Source organism: Podarcis gaigeae (genome assembly GCF_964106915.1).
Source record: "Podarcis gaigeae genome assembly, chromosome: 14".
Lineage (NCBI taxonomy): Eukaryota > Metazoa > Chordata > Lepidosauria > Squamata > Lacertidae > Podarcis > Podarcis gaigeae.
Window position 1 is genome coordinate 16,894,021 of NC_139690.1, and position 24,783 is coordinate 16,918,803.

The 24,783-nt window shown below is 45.4% G+C and overlaps 1 protein-coding gene and 1 long non-coding RNA gene across 6 annotated transcripts in view; both read left to right on the forward strand.

The window, feature by feature from the left end:
• TMC3 (transmembrane channel like 3) overlaps positions 1-21,298 on the forward strand; it is a 45,873-nt gene extending 24,575 nt beyond the window's left edge. For all 5 annotated transcript variants that reach the window (XM_083712499.1, XM_083712501.1, XM_083712500.1 and 2 more), the window contains 17 exons: positions 849-947; positions 1,060-1,202; positions 3,831-3,978; positions 4,976-5,019; positions 5,155-5,302; positions 6,909-7,018; positions 8,428-8,506; positions 9,146-9,400; positions 9,824-9,952; positions 10,662-10,729; positions 11,213-11,341; positions 14,021-14,131; positions 14,836-14,961; positions 15,845-15,923; positions 16,129-16,171; positions 17,206-17,551; positions 19,223-21,298. In XM_083712499.1, coding sequence (XP_083568625.1) covers positions 849-947; positions 1,060-1,202; positions 3,831-3,978; positions 4,976-5,019; positions 5,155-5,302; positions 6,909-7,018; positions 8,428-8,506; positions 9,146-9,400; positions 9,824-9,952; positions 10,662-10,729; positions 11,213-11,341; positions 14,021-14,131; positions 14,836-14,961; positions 15,845-15,923; positions 16,129-16,171; positions 17,206-17,551; positions 19,223-20,084 — 2,919 coding nt within the window. In that variant the 3' untranslated portion in view covers positions 20,085-21,298. The remainder of the gene's footprint in view (positions 1-848; positions 948-1,059; positions 1,203-3,830; positions 3,979-4,975; positions 5,020-5,154; positions 5,303-6,908; positions 7,019-8,427; positions 8,507-9,145; positions 9,401-9,823; positions 9,953-10,661; positions 10,730-11,212; positions 11,342-14,020; positions 14,132-14,835; positions 14,962-15,844; positions 15,924-16,128; positions 16,172-17,205; positions 17,552-19,222) is intronic.
• LOC310831794 overlaps positions 1-24,783 on the forward strand; it is a 65,852-nt gene that overhangs the window by 29,773 nt on the left and 11,296 nt on the right. The gene's annotated exons all lie outside the window — the stretch shown is intronic.

The window sequence follows — 24,783 nt, forward strand, 5'->3', positions numbered from 1 at the left end:
TGGAGACACTGAGTCTGTCAGCTGTCTCTCCCCTGGTGCATCTTCTTCCTGCTGCTCTCTCAATATTTCCCAGCTTCTCCCCTCTGCAGCCTCTGAACTATGCCCTTCTGCAGACCACTGTTCTAAATCTATACTGTTCTCCTCTTCTTGGAAGGTGCAGAGGGGGTGGTGTAGGCTCCCACCATTCTTTCTCAGTCCAGCCCCTGACATCAAATCAAAAACTGGGACGGCTTTTGTAAATCTGGGACTTTCTCTGGAAAATAGGGACACCCGGAGGGTCTGTTTATTTTATTACTATTTTTTTCACAATAATATTTATTATTTTCCATACATAAACATAACAGAAGAAAAAGTTAACAATAATAAAGGAAAAAGAATGAAACGGGAAAAAGAAAAAGAAAAAAGAATATAAAACATAAAATACAACAAATCACCGCATAAACTAAAACTTAATTAATTAAATAAAATCCATCTTCATAAACATATTATTTGACTTCCTCAAATCTCTTCCATCTGAGTTTCTTAGTAATGATATATAGCAGTTTCCAATATCATTATTTCATAAAACCATATCACAGTCATAATCATATTTCCTAACTTTTCTTATCGTGCATTTTCTTATTTATTTATTTAATCCCAATTTAATCCTAGGCCTAATTGATTATTTCAAGTGATTACATAACTTTAATATTACAATATTTATTCAAATAGTCTTTAAATTTCTCCCAGTCTTCTTGGTGTTCCTCTTCTTTCTGGTCGTGGATTCTCCCGGTGAGATCAGCCAGCTCCATAAACTCCATCATCTTCATTCCAGAGGACCTGTTTAAAGCTTTGCTTTGTTATTACAGATCCTGGCTGGAGAGCCCTTTGGAAGCACTCCCAGCAAGAGCATCCCTGCCGGGCAAGAAGAATCTGCACAAGATCTCGATACGATCTGGTCTTTGGGGGCAAGGCGAAAAATTATATTATCATATCAGCAATTGATTGGGCCTTTTTTCTTTAGATGGACTGGGTGGCTACCCTACTAGATGCTGATTTATTTCATTGGTGTTTCCACAGGGCTACCTCCAGTACTCGGTTTTATTCTACGGCTACTACGGACAGGCGAGGAAGATTGGGGCAGCAGGCTACCGGCTGCCCCTCGCTTACTTCCTCGTCGGAATGGCCGTCTTTGCTTACAGCTTCATCATCCTCTTAAAGAAGTAATGCAGCTCTTTTGCTTAAGGCAGGAGTCGCCAACCTTTGGGGCTTGGGGCAGACATTTTTGATTTTTGAGAAAGCGCTGCGGTCACAAAATGATTGCTACGGGGCGTGTGGGAGAGGACGGGCAAGTAGGGGCTGGGCATCAGGTTCAGCCAATGCCTGAATCCCAAATCCAGAGATGGGCCAATTCAGGGTGGGATCCAGGCTTTGTCCAAGTCAGGCCAGAGTTGTAAGGGGGCAGGAAGTTGGGCAGGAAAACAGAGGCAGATAGACTCTGCGGAAAAAAAGCATGGGTTTGTTTGCAAGCAGGTTTTTCAAACAGCACCACACTGCAGGGGAACACACATGCTCAGTCTAACTGAGCAGGATCGATCCCTTTGTTTGTAAACTCCCCCCCCCAAAAAAAAAAATCTACTGGACTAAAGTTATCCAACTGGAATTGCTCCCCCTGCCATGCTTACATTACTTCATTTGCAAGCAAACAAACTGGCTAGGATTGAAAAATGTGTAAATAAGCAAAGGCATAAATAAGCAAAGATGTTTGGGTGGTGTTTATATTGAACCATACCTGTATCCCTGGGGACATGGGTGGCACTGTGGGTTCAACCACAGAGCCTAGGACCTGCCGATCAGAAGGTCGGCGGTTCGAATCCCCGTGATAGGGTGAGCTCCCGTTGCTCGTTCTCAGCTCCTGCCAACCTAGCAGTTCGAAAGCACATAGGTACCGCTCCGGCAGGAAGGTAAACGGCGTTTCCATGTGCTGCTCTGGTTTGCCAGAAGCGGCTTAGTCATGCTGGCCACATGACCCGGAAGCTGTACGCCGGCTCCCTTGCCAATAAAGCGAGATGAGCGCCGCAACCCCAGAGTCGGTCACGACTGGACCTAATGGTCAGGGGTCCCTTTACCTGTATCCCTACTGGTGCTAAAAAACAGTGTTTAGGAGCAGGACTAGTTAGAAGAGAGATTCCATGGTAGGGAATACCCATTTCAGCATGAACAGTCGTCTCTCAGGAGGAATCCTCTATTTATTTGAAGAACTGCCTGGTCCAAGTCCGGTTTCGAGATGAATCAGAATAGAATGAGGAACAGGGGGAGGAGCCATAAAGTTTCTCACCTGCAGGTAATATGTGGGCAGCAGACTGAACTGGCTCCCAAACAAACTAGCCACAGTCTTCCCTATAGTGGCAAAATGCCTGGCATTTCCTTTTAAATTATAGTGATAATTTCTTAATTTGCACCTACACATATAAATTTGCATGTGCAAATTTTGTGCAAACCCATTCCCTCTTTTGCCATCTTGGTTACCCTCTGCTGGTCAGGTGTGCTGATTTATTGGGGGTAAGTCACATAACCATTTTTGCAGGCCATTTCCCATAGCATTTGCAATGAGGAGCATGATGTGCAGGATGAACCATTGTTGAAGGCCATATTACACATGGTGTTTGCTGTGCAGTTTTCCCTTTCTAGTTGACTTTAAAAAACCAAAACCCTGATCGTGTGTGGTAGTGGGGTGATTTGAGATTGACAAAGAGATTGTGACCAGGCATGGGAGCACGGGCGTAGGAAGGGGAACGGTCTGCCCCAGGTTCCATCATGGAGGGGTGTGACAAATTATCACAGAACAATTACTGCCCTACTGCCCAAACTTTTTTTGAAAATGCCTGCTCCAAAGGTCTTATCTTACCACACTGGGTATTATATAGCTATATATGAAATTCCATGCATATCAGTTAATATCTTGACCCTCCTCCATGAAAATAGCTGTTTACTTGGCCTTTTTCCTATGTCGTGAAGGCTGAAATTTCAATTCAGTGGAGCACTGACATGTTTTTAGGAGGTAATTAAATTATTGTTTGATTTTATACCAATGTTATGTGTTAAGTTGTGGGTGAACATAGCAGATGACACAGCAATTTCTCCAGAGCAGCTCTTTACTTGTAAGCTGGACAGAACTGAACAGCAAACAGCTCAGCCGGCCTGCTTTTATAGGCAGCCGGCTGTCAACATTGTAGCAACAACAACCCAGAGTTTCCCGCCTAAAATAACTGACGCGGACCTGAGTGAAAACTATCTACAGACCTGAGTGAAAACTATCTACAGTATCCCCCTGCTGGCCCAGGGTGAAACTTCACTACATAACATTATGTATCTGATGTTAGCCGCCCTGAGCCCAACTTCGGCCGGGGAGGGTGGGATATAAATAAAAGTTGTTTATTAATATTATTATTACTTATTTTTATTCCTTTGTAAGAAAATAGGAAATAACGTAAAACCATTTTTGCAGGCAAAAAATAATAATCATCGTCATCAATGGGGGGGGGGTGACAAGAAATTTTCTGCATCGGGTACCACCTGGCCTTCCTACACCTCTGCATGGGAGATCTTTAACTCTTTTGCTTCCAGAATTCTTGTACCTGCAATGGGAGGATTCGTATTAACATTATTAACGTTTAGCCATTTGCAATTGGGGCGTTACTATCATTCAGTGCCTGTTCAAACACTGTGCTTTGGAGTGGAGTCAGTTCGCACATTCAACAGAGGAATTTGGTGAGTGGGGATCAGATGCATGTGTGAACCAGCCTTTGAGCAACTCACATTTATGCGATGTCTCTGCTGCTCTTATCCAGGATGGCTAAAAATTCAAGAATGAGCCTAGCAAGCGCTTCTGATGAAAATTACACGTTTTGTTGGCGTGTCTTCTGTGCCTGGGATTATCTCATTGGCAACCCTGAGGCTGCAGAGAGCAAATCAGCTGCCATAGTTAACAGCATCAGGGTAAGCAACTGGTCTCTGTAGCCGGAAGAGATGCCTGCCTGTGATTGTTGTGCATGAGGCAAATGTGTTACGGAGCGAATGCAAAAAGAAAAGAAAAATGCAATGCATTAATGCTCCAAAGGTGCAATTCTTGTTAGTGTTTGAAAGTAACACTGTTCGGTGGTAATTGTTTGTAGATGCATCTCTGCAAACAGCAGACAGAACCTCGAAGGGATCTGTGGAAAAAACCAAAGATTCTACTTTTCCCCAAGGAAATAGATGACTTTAGAAGAATTATGAGCTCTTTTTTTAATGGATTGCTAGCTACAGGGCATTGTGACCTGCCAATAAATGATAAAGCCTTGCATTTTTAAAGAGAGAATAATAATCATCTAGTATAATCTAACTGGACATGGAAATAGCAGCACATGGTCACTCCTAAAACCTATTATAAGAATTCAAATAGTCTGCCTCTGTTTTCTGACTGGGGGTAGTAAAAACAACAAAAAGTGGTTGTGGCGCCTAAAAAGCTTGACTTGCACCCTAACAGTTCTCTAACACCTTAGAGCAGGCATAGGCAAACTCGGCCCTCCAGATGTTTTGGGACTACAATTCCCATCATCCCTGACCACTGGTCCTGTTAGCTAGGGATCATGGGAGTTGTAGTCCCAAAACATCTGGAGGGCTGTGTTTGCCTATGCCTGCCTTAGAGAGGGACAGGAGAGTCCAAAAGGGGGCTGACTCAACACTGCAATCCTATGCATGTCTACTCAGAAGCAAGTCCCACGAAGCTCACCACATGCCATAGGAGCCAACTCTTAGGGGCCAAGGTCCCTTTGCCCCCCAATAAAATATTTGAGGGGGCTGCCCCCCAAAGTTGATGGGCATTGCCATTCAAATGGTAAGCGTGCACTGCATCATGTGATTCATTATGTGGGGCAGGGCTTACATGCCCCGCCCCCAATATTTTATTCAGGTTGGCATCCCTGCTACATGCTATTATTTTTGTGTTTCACAGGAAGCCATACTAGAAGAACAGGAAAAGAAGAAAAGCACAAACATGTATGTATATGTATCATTTCCCAGCCTGTGTTCCACGATTGCAAAAGTGGAATTGTCTTCCTCCTGTCCTTTTGAAACAATATGAAAATGACTTGCTGAAACAATATCCATACTTTGTCCTACCCTCGTGTAAAGGGCCGTGACCATAAGCTTAAGGATCATCGCCAACATCCTTGTTCTCCTCTCACTCGCCGGAAGCATTTATATCATTTACTTCGTAGTGGATCGATCCCAGAAATTAGAGCGCACGAAAAAGGAGCTAACACTCTGGGAAAAGAATGAGGTAATAAAAGCACATCTTCTTTGTCTCCGTCTGCAGTATGGGGGCGATTACTGTAGATTGACCTTTGTTACTGGGCTATCCACACTTAAATACAGGTTTTTTAAAACACATTTTCTCTCAAAATACACATTTTTAAGAGAATCAGAACTTACAGGCAAAACAAAAAAAATTCCTTCCAGTAGCACCTTAAAGACCAACTAAGTCAGTTCTTGGTATGAGCTTTCGTGTGCATGCACACTTCTTCAGATACTTGCACACGAAAGCTCATACCAAGAACTGACTTAGTTGGTCTTTAAGGTCCTACTGGAAGGAATTTTTTTTGTTTTGACTATGGCAGACCAACACGGCTACCTATCTGTAACTAGAACTTACAGGGTTAAACAGTTCTGAGTGACGTCTCACATTCTGAGGCGTGGCTATATTCACAGAGGGGAGTGTTTCTCTGTGTTCTTTTTTCCTTTCGCTTTTGCAGCGAGGCAGCAAGATGTGCGCTCTTTCGCCGGGCTGATTTAAGATGTTTTTCTACACGATTAAAGACTATTGGAGTTAAGCAAGAACGCTTGCGTGCAGTCTGATTTATTACACACACATAGCAACAGTTCTACCGCTGTGACGACTCTGCTACAGGAAGCTGACGGAGAGCTATCCACGGGAGTCCAGTGGGGGTACAGGGAAGCCTGCCAGACCCCATCCAACAGCCACAATTTTGAATACGGGTTTTGAGCCAAGAACTGGGAGCCACAGTTTATGTAGAAGTGTGGAATACAAGAGAGAGCAGCAGTTTGAGCTGAACATTAATCTGAGATGTGTGGATCAAGTTATTCTGCATCCCGTTTAGCAAATGGTTGAATTCCACAAGGACCCCTGGCAAAATTGATGTACAAACTGCGAGACAAGGACAACTGTGACTTTAAATAAGAATGGGAACTTTTTACACTTTATTTAAAAAAACAAATGAATTGGACTCCTTGGCAGGTTTTGAATCAACATACTCAAATGTATTGATTGTTGACATAATAGACAGATAATTTAAAGATTTTTACAATATGCAGAGAACAACACGTGTTGAAAAATCAGAGAGAGGAGCTGAGGGAAGTCTTGTGGGGGAGGGAGGGAAGGTTCTTCTTGGGAAGGGGGGAAGGGAAAAATTGGGGGGGGAGGAAGATGATATGTTTTAATACAGTGGTGCCTCGCAAGACGAAAAGAATCCGTTCTGCGAGTCTCTTCGTCTAGCGGTTTTTTCGTCTTGCGAAGCAAGACCATTGACGGCTTAGCGGATTAGCGCTATTAGCGGCTTTTAGCGGCTTATCAGCTTAGCGGATAAGCGGCTTAGCGGCTTAGGAAAGGGGGGGGAGGAAAAAACCCCGCAGGAACTCGCAAGACATTTCGTCTTGCGAAGCAAGCCCATAGGAAATTCGTTTTGCGAAGCACCTCCAAAACGGAAAACTCTTTCGTCTAGCGAGTTTTCCATCTTGCGAGGCATTCGTCTTGCGGGGCACCACTGTAATTTGTTATGTTGAAATCCTTAATAAAAACTATTTTTTTTTAAAAAAAGAATTCCACGGGGACCCCTGCTAAAAATCACACGTGTCCCTCTCTTTAACAGGTAAGTGTTGTTGTCTCCCTCATCACAATGCTTGCTCCTTCTGCCTTCGAATTGGTTGCTGCACTAGAGATGTACCACCCTCGAACAACCCTACGCTTTCAGCTTGCCAGGTATAGAACGGCGGGCTGGACTAATTGTATACAGTGGTACCTCATGTTACATTTGCTTCATGTTACGTTCTTTCAGGTTACATCCCACGGCGACCTGGAAGTACTGGAAAGGGTTACTTCTGGGTTTCACCACTCGTGCATGCGCAGAAGCGCTAAATCGCGCTTCATGCATGCGCACAAGCGCCAAATCGCGCTGCGCACCTGCACAGATACGGCACTTCAGGTTGCACTCTTTTCATGTTGTGAATGGGCCTCCAGAATGGATCCCGTTCGCAACCAGAGGTACCACTGTACAGTGGTACCTCGGGTTACATACGCTTCAGGTTATAGACGCTTCAGGTTACAGAAATAGTACCTCGGGTTAAGAACTTTGCCTCAGGATGAGAACAGAAATCGCGTGGCGGCAGAGGCAGGCCCCACTAGCTAAAGTGGTACCTCAGGTTAAGAACAGTTTCAGGTTAAGAACAGACCTCCAGAATGAATTAAGTTCTTAACCCGAGGTACCACTGTATCATATTTTTGTCTGTATGGTAGGGCTGTACCATACCATACCAACATCGCAATATAGTGACACATCACAATGCTGAAAAGGAAAGAGCATCAAGCCCCCTGGCCCCAAAAGATGCCAGGGTGAAACCGCTGCTGCTCCCTCTGTCGCCAGGGCCCGGCACATGGAGGGAGGAGCAAGGAGCACTGGTGCCGGCCCTGTGAGGCGCTGGGCTGAAATTGCCACTGCTCCCTCCGCCACCAGCACCTGGTACAGGGAGGAAGGAGAAGAAAGGAAAGGCGCTGAGTGGCAGGCAAGCCCGACGCACGATATACTACCGGGTAAAGACGCCATCGTGATCTGGTCCTCAAACTGGTCCTGGTTGATGTATCAATACATTGCCCAGGCTTACTGTATGGTACATTGGGGAGGCAGTGGTTGGGTGGCAGAACATCTATTTTGCATGCAGAAGCTACCAGGTTTAATCCCTGGTATCTCCAGGTAAGGCTGGAAATATCTCATGCCTGATATCCTGGGAAGCCGCTGCCACTCAGTGTACAGTGGTACCTCGGGTTACATACGCTTCTGGTTACATACGCTTCAGGTTACAGACTCAGCTAACCCAGAAATAGTACCTCGTGTTAAGAACTTTGCTTCAGGATGAGAACAGAAATTGTGCTCCAGCGGTGCGGCGGCAGCGGGAGGCTCCATTAGCTAAAGTGGTGCTTCAGGTTAAGAACAGTTTCAGGTTAAGAACAGACCTCTGGAATGAATTAAGTACTTAACCCGAGGTACCACTGTATAGGCAAGAAGAAGCTGGAACAGATCCTAGTGTCTAACTCAGTATAATTCAGTTTCCTATATAGCACTGTGAACTGATGGTAGCTTTCTGCATTTGACGTTTCTGTTTCTGTTTTGACAGAGTTCTTGTCTTATATCTGGGAAATCTATACAGTTTGATCATTGCACTTCTGGACAAAGTGGACAGCATGAGCATCGCTGTAAGTTGCAAATCTTTCTCTATGCTTTTTATTTATGTTTTTGGCCTTTAATGTTCCATCCGTTTTTCTGAGGAACTCAAGGTGGATAACAAGTCCAAATGCAAAAACAATATTTCAAAAGTATTAAGAGGGTCCAAATGCATAAAGAAGAGATCGACAGACAGGACAGCTTACTCTGTGGCATTAACCCCTTCATGCATTAATTAGACTTAAGCATGCTGGCTCCCTCGGCCTATAGAGCAAGATGAGCGCCGCAACCCCAGAGTCATCCGCGGCTGGACCTAACAGTCAGGGGTCCCTTTACCTTTTATGCTGGCTATATGAGGCTGGTTATCTCACACTTTGTTGCTCTCCTCTGAACGGCTCCCAGCTGGTAAGATGCTGTGCCCACTGATTTACCTTATAGGGCTGTTATAAGGGCTGGAAGAGAACCTGTCACCCTCCAAATGTGGTGTACTCCATATTCCCATTGTCCCTGACCATTGGCTGTTGACTGATGAGAGTTGGAGAGTTGGCCACAGGTTCCCTAGCTCTGTCCTAAAAGATCTAGATCTCCAAACTTGCTGGAACCAGGATATTTTAAGCACCACCTTCTTAAAGCTTAAGTTTATGAGTTTGACTTTTGCTCCATGATTTCAGGAATCTGAAGTTCACCACAACGGAAGCACCACAGTGATTGCCACAACCACCTCAGCTACTAAACTTATTAGAGAAGACAACTTTTCAACAATCATTCCCAGTATGCACATTATGAGGACCAGCACCTTTCTTCTGGTTGACAACCACACTCAAAGCTACGCTCTACCCATCAGCATGGTGACCAACAAGACAACATCTTATGAATCCAACACTCAAAGCCACCAAGATCAATGCTGGGAGACCTATGTTGGTCAAGTAGGTTTGACCTTTATGTGAGATTAGACAGGCAGGTACCCTTGACAAGGTCTCTGCCGTGATGGCAGCAGGATTGATGAATGGTTCCACTGTGGAGATCTGTTGACCCTTTTATATGTCAGCTTTTGGACCCGGGAAGGGGATTCTGTTTCCCTCAATGTTGCTGGGCCAATTGTATATTCACTGGATTGATTTCCATTCCAAACATGGGACAGACAAACAAACTTTGTTAGGCAATTTCTACTCCCGTGTCTGCATTTGTTGGAATTCTCTGACATTCCTACCCATGACTAAAGCGTGTGTGACATCAACACAGAATAGAAATAGTTTGATCCATCTATCCCTGTTCCTGGCAGCAATGGAAGTGACAGAAGAGCATTCCTTGCCTTGGAATGTGACATTTTTGCATCCTTCCTCTTTCAGGAAATGTTGAAGCTGTCGATTATTGACATGCTCTTCACCGTGGCAAGCATCCTGTTGATTGACTTCTTCCGTGGGCTTTTTGTCCGATACTTAAGTGACTGTTGGTGCTGGGATTTGGAAAGCAAATTTGTGAGTATATCTTTCCTATTAGTAAAGAAGGAGAAGGGGAGGTAAAAACGGGGGGCACATTACACAGACATGGAGGTAGCTGCTGACTACTACATCCCTATATTGCATCGCCCAGCCCTTTTGCTGTAACATAATGGCGGGGGATCTGTGGACCCTGCAGATGTTGTTGGACCATTAGTCACTCTGGTGGAGCTGATGTGAGTTGCAGTCCAACAACATCTGGAGGGCCATAGTTTCCCTACCACTACTGACGATTGTATCTGTGATTATTATAACACCTCCAGTCAATAGGTGGTGCTGTTCCACATCCTTTGTTGTTGTTGTTTAGTCGTTTAGTTGTGTCCGACTCCTCATGACTCCACCCAGCTAATGTTCTATACCTTGTCCATCTTCTTCTTCTTTCTTTGGGGGTTCCTAAATTGGGCAGATCTAAACCGGGGGCCAAAGCACTGTTGTTTTAACTTGCTAATTGGTTATAAAGTCTGCTCTTCTAAGTGAGTGTTAACAATAATTTCATTTAGCCACCATGCAACATTCCCCATCTTTACAGTAAGCATCACCTGGTGTTCCAGCCAGATCTGCTCTCTTTAGGGCAAAGAATTATATTGACAACAGGCTGTGGGGTATTATTACATTAAGAGTGCCAAAGATGAATATTTACTCTGAAAAAGAGTGGCTTTCTAGTCCTGTACTTTTGTTTACTTTGCAGCCAGAATATGGAGAATTCAAAATAGCAGAAAATGTCCTGCATTTGGTCTACAATCAAGGGATGATTTGGTAAGTGAGAACACATATGGAATTGGGTTGTTTTTTAAGTTGTAATTGCAATTGATTTGATTTTAATTTTATTCAATATTTGCATTCTGACAATAATACTGAGCTCAAAGTGGCTCAGAATGGCATTAAAAATTAAAGAAAGATTGCTCTCACTATTAATCATATCAAAAGCGCAACAGCATATAAAGAAGGCAGAAAGCAAACAAATTCACCAAACAGTTAACACATTTCAATACAATCTCATAGTGATTCAAAATAACTTTTTATGCGATAGATCTAGATTGTATGTGAACTACACAGGAAAAAACAAGTAGTCTGTCTCCACTGATTCTGGAATAAAATGTCATGTGTACATGGCTTGAGAGAGCTTGCAACTACTCCACCTGTTCAGAGATGACTGATGGCAAGCTTGTTTACCTGTATCTCCCCTCTCCACTGGGCCTTCCTTTCCCCAAATTCATCACTGCTTGTTCTCTCTCCTAGGATGGGAGCCTTCTTTTCGCCCTGCCTCCCAGCGTTCAACGTTCTCAAGCTGATAGGGCTCATGTACCTGCGGAGCTGGGCTGTGCTAACTTGCAATGTCCCCCATCAGCAAGTCTTCAGAGCATCAAGGTAGGTTAGTCAGTGAATAAGTAAGATAGCTATAGGGTTGTATCCAATGCTACTCCTATTCAGTGTAGACCCACTAAACTTGATGTGCACACAATCAACTTAGGTCCACTAATTTTGATTGGTCTCCTCTAAGTAGGACTTTGTTGGCTTCACACCAGTCTAGGGAGGAGGAAAACAGTAACTTCTGCTTGTATATATTAAACGAATGGGTGTGTCTTGCTTTTATTTTATTTTATTTTTAAAAAATAACAACTGCTGGGGGCTGGAGCTGGTGGAAACACATGTCTGGGAAGCAGATTTTCAATCGCTCACCTTTAATTAGTTTGTTTATTTATGTAACAAAACATATAGACTGCTTAATTAAGCAGTTTATATGAAATAGTATAAAATATTTATAACAAAACACCGTTCAATAAACTTTTTTTTAAGTAGACATTTTAAAACCATCAAAATATAGATAAGATCAACAGTGGCCTCTTCACTGTGAATATTCCCTCTTTCCTAAAAGACATTAGTGGGTCTGACCTGATGCCAGAAACACAGCTGGGGAGGCTGTGCGTGTGATTTTTACAAAGAGCTGGGGGTGAGGGGAGAGAGTTAACTTCCCTCTCGGTGTACTGCAGTCTCAGTTCTCATTGCCAGTAGCAACATTAGGTGCAGACTTCGTGGTTGAAGTCCGGGGCAGCTTGGGGTGGGGGGTGGCAGCAATGCAAATAAGGCCAGCCAGTGAGGGGCAGCTAATGGGGTGGGTGTGTCATGCCTGCCTCTCAGATGCCAAAGGGTGAAAATGAAGCAAAGCAGCATGGGCACTCCATGGCAGTGGAGGGGCGAGAGAGGAAGAGGGACAAATGGCCTCGGTCCAGTACACCTGAAGGAGCGTCTCCACCCCCATCGTTCAGCCCGGACACTGAGGTCCAGCCCTGAGGGCCTTCTGACGGTTCCCTCCCTGCGAGAAATGAGGTTACAGGGAACCAGACAGAGGGCCTTCTCGGTAGTGGCACCCACCCTGTGGAACTCCCTCCCATCAGATGTCAAGGAAATAAACAACTATCTAACTTTTAGAAGACATCTGAAGGCAGCCCTGTTAAGGGCAGCTTTTAATGACTGATGTTTTAATTTATTTTTAATCTTTTGTTGGAAGCCACTCAGAGTGGCCAGGGAAACCCAGCCAGATGGACGGGGCACAAATAAATTATTATTATTATTATTATTATTATTACCACCAGCATGCCACAGGGGATCCCGAGTGGGTGCTTCAATCCTCATCCCGGGTCATTCCCCTGCATGTAATTGCTACCTTAGCAGGATGCCTCAAAGGCAAGCATCCATTTAATATATCCTTCAGTTTCCTCTGGAAGCAGAGTTTTGCAGGGCACTGTAGATCCCAAGAACATTCCAAATGCCTTAAAGGAAGGTCTGTGTTTATTAGAACCAATGGTGCCACGAGGGGTGGGGACCTGTTGCAGCCCTCCAGAGGGTCTGGGACCCCCATCAATAGTTGAAGGAAGCTGGAGCTCAATGACATCTGGAGGTTCACAAGTTTTCCCCCTCCCAGCTCTCAAAGATTGCAAAGCAGCTTCTTCGCCTCCAGGTCATCAATTCGAAGCCAGCAAAGGGGAGAGAAAGGCTATAGCTTGATGGCACTTTGTTAATTGAATTGTTCGAAGTTCATTTTCTAAGTGACTGTATTGCACTGGGATCACATGGGACCTCAGCGAGAGATGGAGCCGTCGGCCAAAGATTGGAGCTGGGCAGCTCAGGGTGAATGCCAAAAGCCAAGCTGGACCAAGAAGTATAGAATAGGTCAGAGGGATGACAACTGGTCGGTGAGAGCAGACCAAAGGCACAGATAACAACTGGGCAGTGAGGGCACAACAGCACAACAACACCAACTGTGTGGTTAACTACCAGAAATGGCAACCATCCTGCTCCTCTCTCGGCCAGTAGTATTTAATAAAGCAAAACCTGTGATGCCATATACTGTGAACACCTTCCTTCCTTTCTTCCTTGGATTCTGCCACCATGTGACTTGCTATGATTTATTAAATATTACGGGGAGGGGTGTAAAGAAGAGATAAAAGGTAAAGGGACCCCTGACCATTAGTTCCAGTCGTGACCGACTCTGGGGTTGCGGTGCTCATCTCGCTTTATTGGCCAAGGAAGCCGGCGTACAGCTTCTGGGTCATGTGGCCAGCATGACTAAGCCGCTTCTGGCAAACCAAAGCAGCACACAGAAACGTTGTTTACCTTCCCGCCGGAGCAGTACCTATTTATCTACTTGCACTGTGACGTGCTTTTGAACTGCTAGGTTGGCAGGAGCAATGGGAGCTCACCCCGTCGCGGGGATCCGAACCGCCAACCTTCTGATCGGCAAGCCCTAGGCCTAGAGCCCACATCCCTCTAGACCTTGGTTATATCCCCCCAATAACCCCCAATAACCAAAACATGAATTTCCAAGATGGGGTAATGCCATATATCTTCCTTCCTAGCTATGGGATACAGTGGAAGGAAGACTTTGGGGCCCAGGATTCAAGTTTGATGCGTAAGATGCCCAGGGAGGTGGGAAATCCTACTCTTGGAAGGATTCCCCTAGCAAAAGAATTTGCTGTGAATGAGTTAGGGTGTTGCTAGAACCCTTTATGCAGGAGAACTGGGTATTAACTATTTCTTTCCTTGTAGATCTAATAACTTCTACCTGGCTATGCTGCTCTTCATGCTGTTTTTGTGTATGCTTCCAACCATATTTGCTATTGCCCGCTACAAGCCATCCCTCACCTGTGGGCCGTTTAGGTGAGTTGATGCTAGTGAGGCTTTATTTGGGGTTTGTTGTGTTGTGTGAGAATCCTACAGTGAGACAATCATTTAGACGTCATCTAGCCCATGCACCCTTGCTCAGCACAGGAATCTGACGTAGTTCGGCAAGACAAAACTCAGATATACTCGTCTCCATCCTTTTCTCCCAGTCCTTTCCCCACTTCCCCAACAAACACAGGCCTAGACGCCCACACAAAATTTCCAGTTATGGCTGTGAAACTTACTGGGTGGCCTAGGGCTAGTCACTGCTTCTCAGCCTACCCTACCTCACAGGGTTGTTGCAGGGATTAAATGTGGAAGGGCAGAACCATGTACAGTGTACCTTGGGTTACAGACACTTCAGGTTACAGACTCCGCTAACCCAGAAATAGTACCTCGGGTTAAGAACTTTGCTTCAGGATGAGAACAGAAATCGCGTGGCGGCAGTGGGAGGCCCCATTAGCTAAAGTAGTACCTCAGGTTAAGAACAGTTTCAGGTTAAGAACGGACCTCCAGAACGAATTAAGTTCTTAACCCGAGGTACCACTGTACATCACTTCGAGCTCCTTGGAGAAAAAGGTGGGATAAGAATGCAATCAATAATATGGCTGTTACCAGAAGACAACTATGAAGTGTCTTAAGATGCTGGGGATTATTATTATTTTTCTCCCGAGAGAGCAACTGAATGTTTTTCACCCTAGCGGACAAGAAAAAATATATGACATTGTGTCCGAAACCATTCAAGCTGACTTTCCTGTCTGGTTCCACAAGATGATGATTTATGTGAGCAGCCCTGTAGTTGTCCTCCCGGCTTTATTGCTTCTCTTGTAAGTCTATAAACCTCTTTATCGATTTCACTGCCAACATTACAGCTGCTGTTGACCTACATGTTCAGAACATCCTTTGACCCTTCTGCGGACTGTATCATTTTAGAATGATGACTGACACCATGGTGGAATATGCTCTCCCTTGACAAAATCTCCCCAGGCATAGAAAAAGTAGCATATAAAGAAACACTTTAGACCTGAAGCTTTCTTTCTGACATGCTGTCTTTCCAGATTTTATTTTTAATGGGGAGGAGTTTCCAGGTTTTCTATTTATAAACACACACACACACAAACATGCACACAACATGTCTGGATTTGGGTCTACGTCCCACTGAGCTCAGTAGGACAAGTGAGCTCTGACTTATTTTCATTCTGCTAATTTCAATGGGGTTTTTGGCGTGCCAAGCTGTTTCTGGTTTGAGGCCATACATGTGTGCATGTATGTTGTCCTCAGGTGTCTGGGAGGTTCACGGGGTAACACATACAATAAGGCCACCCTGTCCACTTCAGCTGAACACTTCAATTGAAGGTGGCTTGGAAAGGAAACTGTACGCAAAGTTCTCCAGTGAAATGAATGGGAAGAATGAATCGTGTGCATCATAGTTCACACAGGGGCTGGATCAGGAGTTTAATGTGCATTTTGGAATGGAGTATATGGTATTCTTCTAACCTGCTCTTATGTAAGTGGTCTCCCATTTCAGTGTATTGATCAGCTTATTGATCAGGTCCACACCTGCTTAGTTTCAGCAACTCTGCAAGGTTAGACATTTGCACAACATTCACTGATCTTCATGGAAATGAATGGTTTGCAGTTATAATCCAATTCCTGTCCCCGCACCAGAGCAATGTGGTTCAGTGATGACCCTGTGTTTCTCTTTTCCAGCATGCTAATTTATTATCTGCAGAGTATTGCTAGGTCACTAAAATTCACTAACAATCAACTGAGGATGCAGATCCAGAATGTAAGTACTGATATCTTTTAATTTTTAAAAGCTCTTATTTCACATGTTTAGTGGCATTTCATAAAGGACTTAGAACCAAAATATTGGGTGGGCGAGGACTGGAAGAGGAACTGTAATATTTATTGTGCATTAGCAATTTGCACTGGGTGTTTCTGTTATTGACAGATCCTGTTAAGTCATCCCAAGTGTTTTGTGTGCATTCTAGGAAAGAACTGAAGACAAGAAAAAAGTGGTCCAAATGGCAGCAGGTGAGAAGAAATGCTAAATCCACAAACAGGAACCCAAGACACACTTAGCTGTATTTGAATGAATGCTCTTTTGGAGCAAAGACCATCTATTACAGCAACTACTTCCACCAAAACCATTAGGAAATCATGTCACATCTATGTCAGTGGGAGACTTAGCATCAATATTGTTAGGTGCAAAATTTTCCATTGCTTTATTCTTCCGCTGAAAAATTTGTTTTGTGAGCTCGTGACTAACAATGAATGGATGGCAACTGCAAATACAATATAAGACGGGCTTGACAGTTTCAAAGTTTTTAGCTTTGTTTGCTAAATTAGAGCACGCTTGGAAGCTTCCGACATATATAAAAGCATAATAAAACATTAAACAACTTCCCTATACAGGGCTACCTTCAGATGTCTTCTAAAGATTATATAGTTAGTTAGTTAGTTAGTTAGTTAGTTAGTTAGTTAGTTATCTCCTTGGCTCAGGGCTCCAACATTGTTTCAATAAAAATAGGAACGTCCTAAGGAAATGCAGGGGGATGCGGGTGGCGCTGTGGGTTAAACCACTGAGCCTAGGGCTTGCTGATCAGAGGGTTGGCGGTTCGAATCCCCGCGACGGGGTGAACTCCCATTGCTTGGTCCCTGCTCCTGCCAACCTTGCAGTTCGAAAGCACGACAAAGTGCAAGTAGACAAATAGGTGGCGGGAAGGTAAACGGTGTTTTCGTGCACTGCTCTGGTTCGCCAGAAGCGGCTTAGTTATGCTGGCCACATGACCCGGAAGCTGTACACAGGCTCCCTCGGCCAATAAAGCGAGATGAGCACCGCAACCCCAGAGTCGGTCACGACTGGACCTAATGGTCAGGGGTCTCTTTACCTTTAAGGAAAAGCAGGACATTCTGGGACCAAACCAGAAACTGGGACAGCTTCTGTAAATCTGCAACTGTCCCTGGAAAATAGGGACACTTGGAGGGTCTGCAGTTGTGAAAACAAATGTCCTAGTTGATGAATAAAGAGGCTATAACCGTGTTCTTGATTTAATCCGCATCTTTAGCCAGAATACAGACTACAGAAGGAAACGACATAAGGCCGGAGCAGGAGAGTGACATCATCAGCCAGGAGTCCACAGCCCGATGCTCAACGCCGAGGAAGAACGGCAGTGTGGTGAACTTTGAGTCACCCAAAGGCAGGAGAATACAAACCATCTCCCAGTCTGTAGCACAGCCTGAAGTAGCCAAGCCAGTCAGCCCACCGCCGGCAAATGCTCCTCCTGTGGCCCCAGCGCCTATAGCGGCTCCTTTGCCCATAGCATCCCCAGTGCCCATAGCTCCGACACCTGTCACTCCAACGCCATCGCTGCCCAGTGTACCGAAGCCGAGAGCTGAACCCATTGCCAACAGGTAAAACCCTCCTCTTGAGCTCTGGAAGTAAATGGAGGCCCACAAGAAGCAGCTTCAGTTGTTTTGTTCATGTTATGCTATTGCAGACCATAAGAAGAGCCCTGCTGGGCGACCAGGTAGTCCAGCATCCTGTTCTCACAGTGGCTACCAAATGCCTATGGGAGACCCACATGGATGCAACAGCATTCTTCCCACTAGTAAATCTCAGAAACTGAACCCAGAGGCAAGCTGCCTCTGGCAGAGAAGGTAGATCAATAGAGATAGGAAGAATTATTTGAAGCTCACCTTGGATTGTTTTGGAAACTTAACTTGCAAACCAAACAACAACGAGAAGACCTAAGTCTTTTCCCTCTCTAAACCAAAATGAGGTCCTATTCCTCAGAGTATGAAGAGCCAGCTAGAACTGGTCTAGTTGCTGAGATTGGAAACCAAACCATGAGAATGCATGCCAAGGCACCCAAGCCCCAAAGTTCCCAGGAGAACAATAAATCACACTGACACAGAATATTTCGTTTATGGTTCAAATAGGCCACAACTTTATTGGTTACAGATGTGAGCGGTTTGGCTTAGGCATCAGGGTGAAGCCAGGCTATATCTTGACTCCTGTCCATCTGCAGGGAGTCCACGGAAGGGTAAACCACTGATAGGGAGTGACTTATAATTACGTCAGATAGTGGCACCCCGTGGGGTCCCCGTAGGAGCTGTGACATGGCCCTAGCCCATGCCCATGCTTTGGATAATATTCACACCCCAGATCCCCTTAGCAGGATATCTTTACTGAGGAGGGGCAGGCGAAGGCAACAACCTCCCCTCCAACCAAACAAAGGCTTACCCAATGCCTAACCTCACAAAAGTTGTGATGATTGCTACTAGGTAGGCAAAAACCCTCAAAGCTGGTAGCATTTGGCAATGTCTCTTTCAGGATGATAGTTGGCCATTACTGACGATCATGCGGAAGGCCACCCATTTGATAACAAACTGGTGTAGACGAAGGACGAGAACTAACATGAGAACAGGCCTTCTCTGTTGTGGCCCCCCATCTGTGGAATGCTCTCCCCAGGGAAGTTCGCCGGGTGCCTTCATTATACACTTTTAGGCACCAGGCAAAAACGTTCCTTTTTAACCAGGCCTTTGGTTGATCTGTTTGACATCCTATGCCCTTTTAAAATGTGGTTGGGAGGGGGGCGTTATTGGGTTGTTGTTTTTATTTTGATTATATATTTTGTGGTTTTATATTTTGATTTTGTTCTGTGAACCAGGCAGTATATAAATTCAATAAATAATAATAATCCACACTTCCACTTGTGCCATGCCTAGAAAGCATGGTTCTGAGCAGTTATCACTCATTTCCTTTTTTAAATATATATATAATTTTTTATTAGTTTTTTTAACATATCATTTTCAACAGTAATTAAACATGCTTTTACATCTTATTCAAATTATTGACTTCCATCAATCCTGTCTGACAGGAGTTATTGCTCATTTCCAAGGGAAAATCCGTTATTTAGATAGACTGGAACAAATGGCAATCCAGGCAAAACCCAAATAGTTGGCCCCAATTGAGTGCTAAAGAGCTGTTTTCCCCAGGGAGGAAAGCAGGAGGAGAAGTGGAAGTGTGGATAAGCCCTAAATTAATCTGCCTTCTCTCACACACTCTCTCTTTCTCTGTAGATACCCAAGTGCTGCCCATGGCAGTGCAAGCGACCTCTGCAAAGCCAAGGCTTACACCCCTGTGAAGTACAAGAAGCGCCTAGAAGATGTTCACTCAGAACCTCTGTTCAGGAAGAGCCTCCGACAAGCCAACCCCGAGGCTCGCGGAGCTGGGGGCACCCCTGCCTTTGTGGGCCGCAGGTCTCACACGGCTAGGTACTTCCTTGTCAATGAGCATGAACCCCGGAAAAAGCTCCTCCGCTCCACCACGCGGCTGCCAAGGAATTTCCGAATGGACGAGTCGGGGGACATCGTGGAGCTGTATCCGAGAAACATCCGAAGGTACATGGTTCGGACGCCACACAGGGCCTACTCCCCTCATTTCAGTGAAGAGGAGGAAGAAGAGGAGTTGAGGAGAGCTCTGGCCAATAGATCCCACCGCCCGCGGTCGCTCTCCGATCTCCGAGCAGCCCCCCGCTTCTACATTGGGGAGTGTGCTGACAGCCAGATCCTTAGTAGCAAGGCGCTGGCGAAGATGCACTACAAATCTTGGGAGGATGGCTTTGGGCTCACATTTGGCAGGCCCCCTCACGCCCACCGGAAGATTCACCTGAAGAACATTGAGCTGGACCCGCGCTACCCGGAGCAGCACCCGAAGCCGAAATCCAAACACAAGCCCGAGCCATCCCCGACGGAGTCTGACTCCATCTCTGTCGAGTCGAGCAGTGACCAGCCAACTAGCAGCAACGACCAATACATCCAAGTTATCCACAGCAAAGACAAGTACCTGAAACCTGGAGCAACGTTAACCAGGAAGAAATCCAAGACTGGTGCTGACTTGAACATGGCCGAGGCTAATGAACTGATCTGCTCAAATGTTTAGTGGGGAAGGACGAGGCTGCTGCATTCGAGAGCAGAGGTTCCTAAACTTATTTGGCCTACAACCTTTCAGAAAAGAAAATGCAGTGGGACCTCGGTTTTCGAAAGTAATCCGTTCCAGAAGACCGTTCGACTTCTGAAATGTTCGAAAACCGAGGCACAAAGGGCGGTCTCCCAATTCAATAGAGAAAATTGTGAAAAACAACAGATACATGCAGCGGAAGCCGTTCGACTTCGGAGGTGCATTAGAAAACGAAAGCATTTACTTCCAAGTTTTTGGCTTTCAAAAACCAAAACGTTCGGCAACGGAGATGTCCGAAAACTGAGGTACCACTGTACTCTGTGTCTCCCCCCTGCAGGAAAGGTTTTTCAAAACTGGACAAAGGGTAGGGTAGGCCATGGGAGTCCGATCTGCCCCAGGGGTGGTGCCGCAGCCCACCTGCCATTGGCCAAATAGGCAGGCAAGCTGAGATCCACTTTCCAGGCTTGGTGAACTACAGCTCCTATCAACCCAACTGGCCAAGCTGGTTGGGGCTGATAGCAGCTGGGGTCCAGCCATACCCAGAGTGCCACATGGTACACATCCCTGCTTTAAAAAAATTTTTGAAGCAAAGAGGCAATTGCATTGTGCTTGGAGCAGATACCAATCAGTCCTTATACTGAGCAAGATTCTCTATCATTCGTGGCTGAACTGTTACTGTGAAATGATATTGCAGCGGTAGAGAAAGGCATTTAAAAGCACTCAAAACAAATGTACAGAAACCATTGTGTGAAGCTTATTCCACCCTCTCATGAATCTTGGTGTAGTATACTCACAAGTAAGCCACAATGCATTCAAAAGGACATATTACTAGGTTAAGTGTGTATAAGAACACATGAAGTATTGTATTTTGCATCATTGCCCGAAGGTGGCGCTGCTGAGTTGCTCTCTGTTATGCTTGGGTACCACCTATGGCTGGAGGATGGTACTACATATTCCAGTTCAGCAGTTGCCACGTGACACAGGTAGCCCAATAGGGTCCCACCTGGCTGTATAAAATCACTCGGATTGGCTCCTCCTTGCTCCGAGTTTTTATGACAACCACTTTCAGATTGCAAACCTACTTAGCACCTCATTGCCTGTTCTGCCTCCAGATCAAGAGTGCACTTTCTAACTCTGTACAATACCGTGCTCATCACTGGCATTAAATAAAATATTAAAAGCAGTAGTTGAACATAGTTGAAAACTCACGTCTGGTCAACTCCCTTCTTAACATCAGTGTTTAGTATCTGCTTTGCTTCAGTTTTGCACGGTGCCCGTTTCCAATATAATGACTAAGGCTGCAATATTATAAATCAGTTTAAAGTTTAATTGTTCTAAGAGGTGAGGACAAATCTCACTGACACAGCAAAATATATTGGGCTGACCCTAACACAGAGGAGGTGAGAGGCTGGACTCATATGTTTACACACAGTAGCAGCGAAACTGGTTCTTCCACATTTTATGGAAGGTGGAGGCAAAAACGGATTGCAAGATTGGTCTGTAAACCCTGCCTCCTTATTTTATTAGTGACGTACTCCACAAGGGTAACTTTATAGTGAAGCAAAAAGTCTGATGGCACCTTGGAAACTACAGTGGTACCTTGTTCTCAGACTTAATCTGTTCTGGAAGTCTCTTCCAAAACCAAAGCGTTCCAAAACCAAGGTGCGCTTTACCATAGAAAGTAATGCCAAACAGATTAATCTGTTCCAGACTTTTAAAAACAACCCATAAAAAAAGCAATTTAACATGAATTTTACTATCTAACGAGACCATTGATCCATAAAATGAAAGCAATAAACAATCTACTGCAGTCACACAATCAATCAATCAGTAGCTGAACTGGGTCCTACACAGTCAGAAAAACAAAAAAAGAGCCACAAAAACAAAAATGCAAAATAAAGACCAAAAAAAGACAGATGGAAGTGTGGCATTAAAAATGGAAGTGTAGCACTCAAAACAGTGTACATTCAGCTTCCGAAAAAAGTTACTTCCGGGTTTGCAGTGTTTGGGTTCCAAGTCGTTTGAGTACCAAAGCATTTGAGAACCAAGGTACCACTGTGCAAATTATTATAGTCCATCTTTCCTCCAAGGAGCTGAAGAGCTCTGACCCTGCCCCATTTTGCATTCGCAATCTGCTTAAACCAAACCAAACCAAACCTTCAGTTCATCTGCCTCATTGGTCTTCAGCTGGAGACCAGGAGAATGCAGTACCGGGCCACAACCTTGTCTAAGCTGGGCCACCATGGCAGCACTACCAACATACAGATATATCATGGGAATGATGGTCCTTGAGTCTGAAAAGGCTGAAGATTAGTGATTTAGCTTGTTATTGTCAAGAGCAGGGTTTCCCAAACTTGGGTCTCCAGCTGCTTTTGGACTGCAACTCCTATCAACCCTAGCTAGCAAGACCCAGTGGTCAGGGATGATGGGAATTGTAGTCCCAAAGCAGCTGGAGACCCAGGTTTGGGAAACCCTGGTCTACAGCAACTGGCAGTGGCTCTTTGGGATTTCAAACAGATGCCTTCCCCAGCCATATCTGCAGATGCCAGGAAGTGGGGAGGGCGAGGTTTCTTGCTATATGAGAAGACTGGCAATGAAAGAGGGAGGCGTGTTAAATAGGACATAAGTGAAAACAAGATCCAGTCGAAAATGTAAAAGGTTCAACCGGAGTGGGCGTAACCCTCTCCCAGCTGGTAATGAGCTGGCAAAGCAAGATTTGTAGCAGGCACGAACAGAGGGCACATTTGCTTTCTACAGTGAGCTGGCCACACCCAGTCCCTGTTGAGCCCAAATCTGATAGTGTCAAATTACACATGAATTCCAGCTCAACAGATTGGAAGCGTCCCTTTGCAACAGGCAAGATATGCCCTTGCGTGCTAGCAATGACCGCTCCCCACATCAAATGGGGGGTGCCTTTTGCATGATCGTGTGCAGACCCCCAAATCCCAGTGCGCCCCTGGTAGTTCGGGCTGGCTTCATCCTCCCCAGTCTGGATACCTGGAGGTCTCTGCCTACCTCAGCCAATCGCCCAATACCGCCTGGGGAGGCATTGCCAGGGGATCGGCCAGGTAAGGGGAGGGACTGCCCTGCCCACACAACAGAAGGTGAATCTTACCTGCGAAGTGTCAGTTGGCTCCAGAGCTTCTCCCACCCTGCCCTCCCTCAGTTAAGTCTTCTTTTGCAGAGTAACCTCTTCCCCACAGGTACACAGGCGTTGCTACGTCAGAGTCGCTGTTGAAGGGCCAGAAAGGAATTTTCCTGCTTTGGCAGGTTTTGCCTTTCCCGTAGCAAAACGTCACAACTTTGGCAGTTTCAGGCCTTGGGGGGAATCCTTTAGTCTATCTTCCCTAAATGGGGTGGTGGTGAAGCAGTGACCCACGCCCCCCTTGCGGTGGTGATCCCAGGGTTCCCGTTAAAGGGGTCTTGAGGGGTGGCATTGGCCATACACCGAGAGGTTGTCATTGCTCTCCCCTCCAACAGTGGCAAAACGGGGGGTGGGCTCTCTGCTTGAACATATGTTCTCCAGAGCCAGCCCAATCCCCACACATTCTGGATAACCCTGATGTCTCCCAGATCCCCGGCTGGGGACTGGGAAGGATAAACGCCCAATGCCTGAGCCAAGGTCTCCCTACATCTGAAACTTAATAAAGTTGTGGCCATTTTTAACCCCACAGCACGTTGTCTTGAGTCATTATTCCGCTTGGGGGTCGCCAGGGGCTGGGGGGGGGCTCCGCCTGTCCACGCAATTGCCATTCTGTTATAGCTGGTGAAACTGGACTCTCAGGAGGATTAGTGGAAACAAATTGGACATGGCTGTGGCACATCTCTCTCCTGCAGCTGGGTCTTCGGATCTTATTTTTTAGTAATACTTTCACACCCTCTCCTGTCCCATCTGCAGCTCAGTTGTCATGATCATCATGCAGAAGGCCCTGGGTTCAGTCCCTGGCATCTCCAGGATCGAGTGATGGCAAAGCCTAAACATTTGGAGAGGCCACTGCCAGTCCCAGTAGACAGTACTGAACCAGATGGGACAAACTGTGGGCAGCTTCCTATCTATAGAGCACAGGGAGTGCTGGACTGCAACACCCAGCAGACTTAGTCAGCATGACCAATGGTCAGGGAAGATGCAGAATTTATGTTGGGGGGGGGAGGCCTTTTGTTGGGGGGGGCAGAAATGAGCTATCTGTGACTCAATTGGTCAGTTAGCTAAGTACTTTTATTTACTTGATGGGGGGGCAGCTGCCCCCTGAACCCACCCATGGGATAATGGGAGTTGTGGTCCACCATCAATAATAGGATACCACATTGGCTACTTCAGTATAACTTTTTTTAAAAATGGAGAACACACTACTAGCAGAGGTAGAAAGAGGAAAAACATCAGGTGCTTGAAATAAGATTTATTTCAGCCTGGCTTATTTTGGAATAAATCCTTCAGTTTTTAGCCCAGGGAAGGATTTGTTTCAAAAAAAACACATGGGGGCTGAAATATATCTTATTTCAAACACGTGGAGCACCCTCCCCTTTTTTCTTTTCTTTTCTTACCTGCATAAGTGCCAGCTGAGAATAAACGCTTCATGCATTTTGCAGAGTTGCCTGTATCCTACAAAAGCTCATACATACTACAGTAATGTCTTGCTTACCCTTTAAGTTGCTACCCGATGCTTTGCTGATTGTTCTTGTT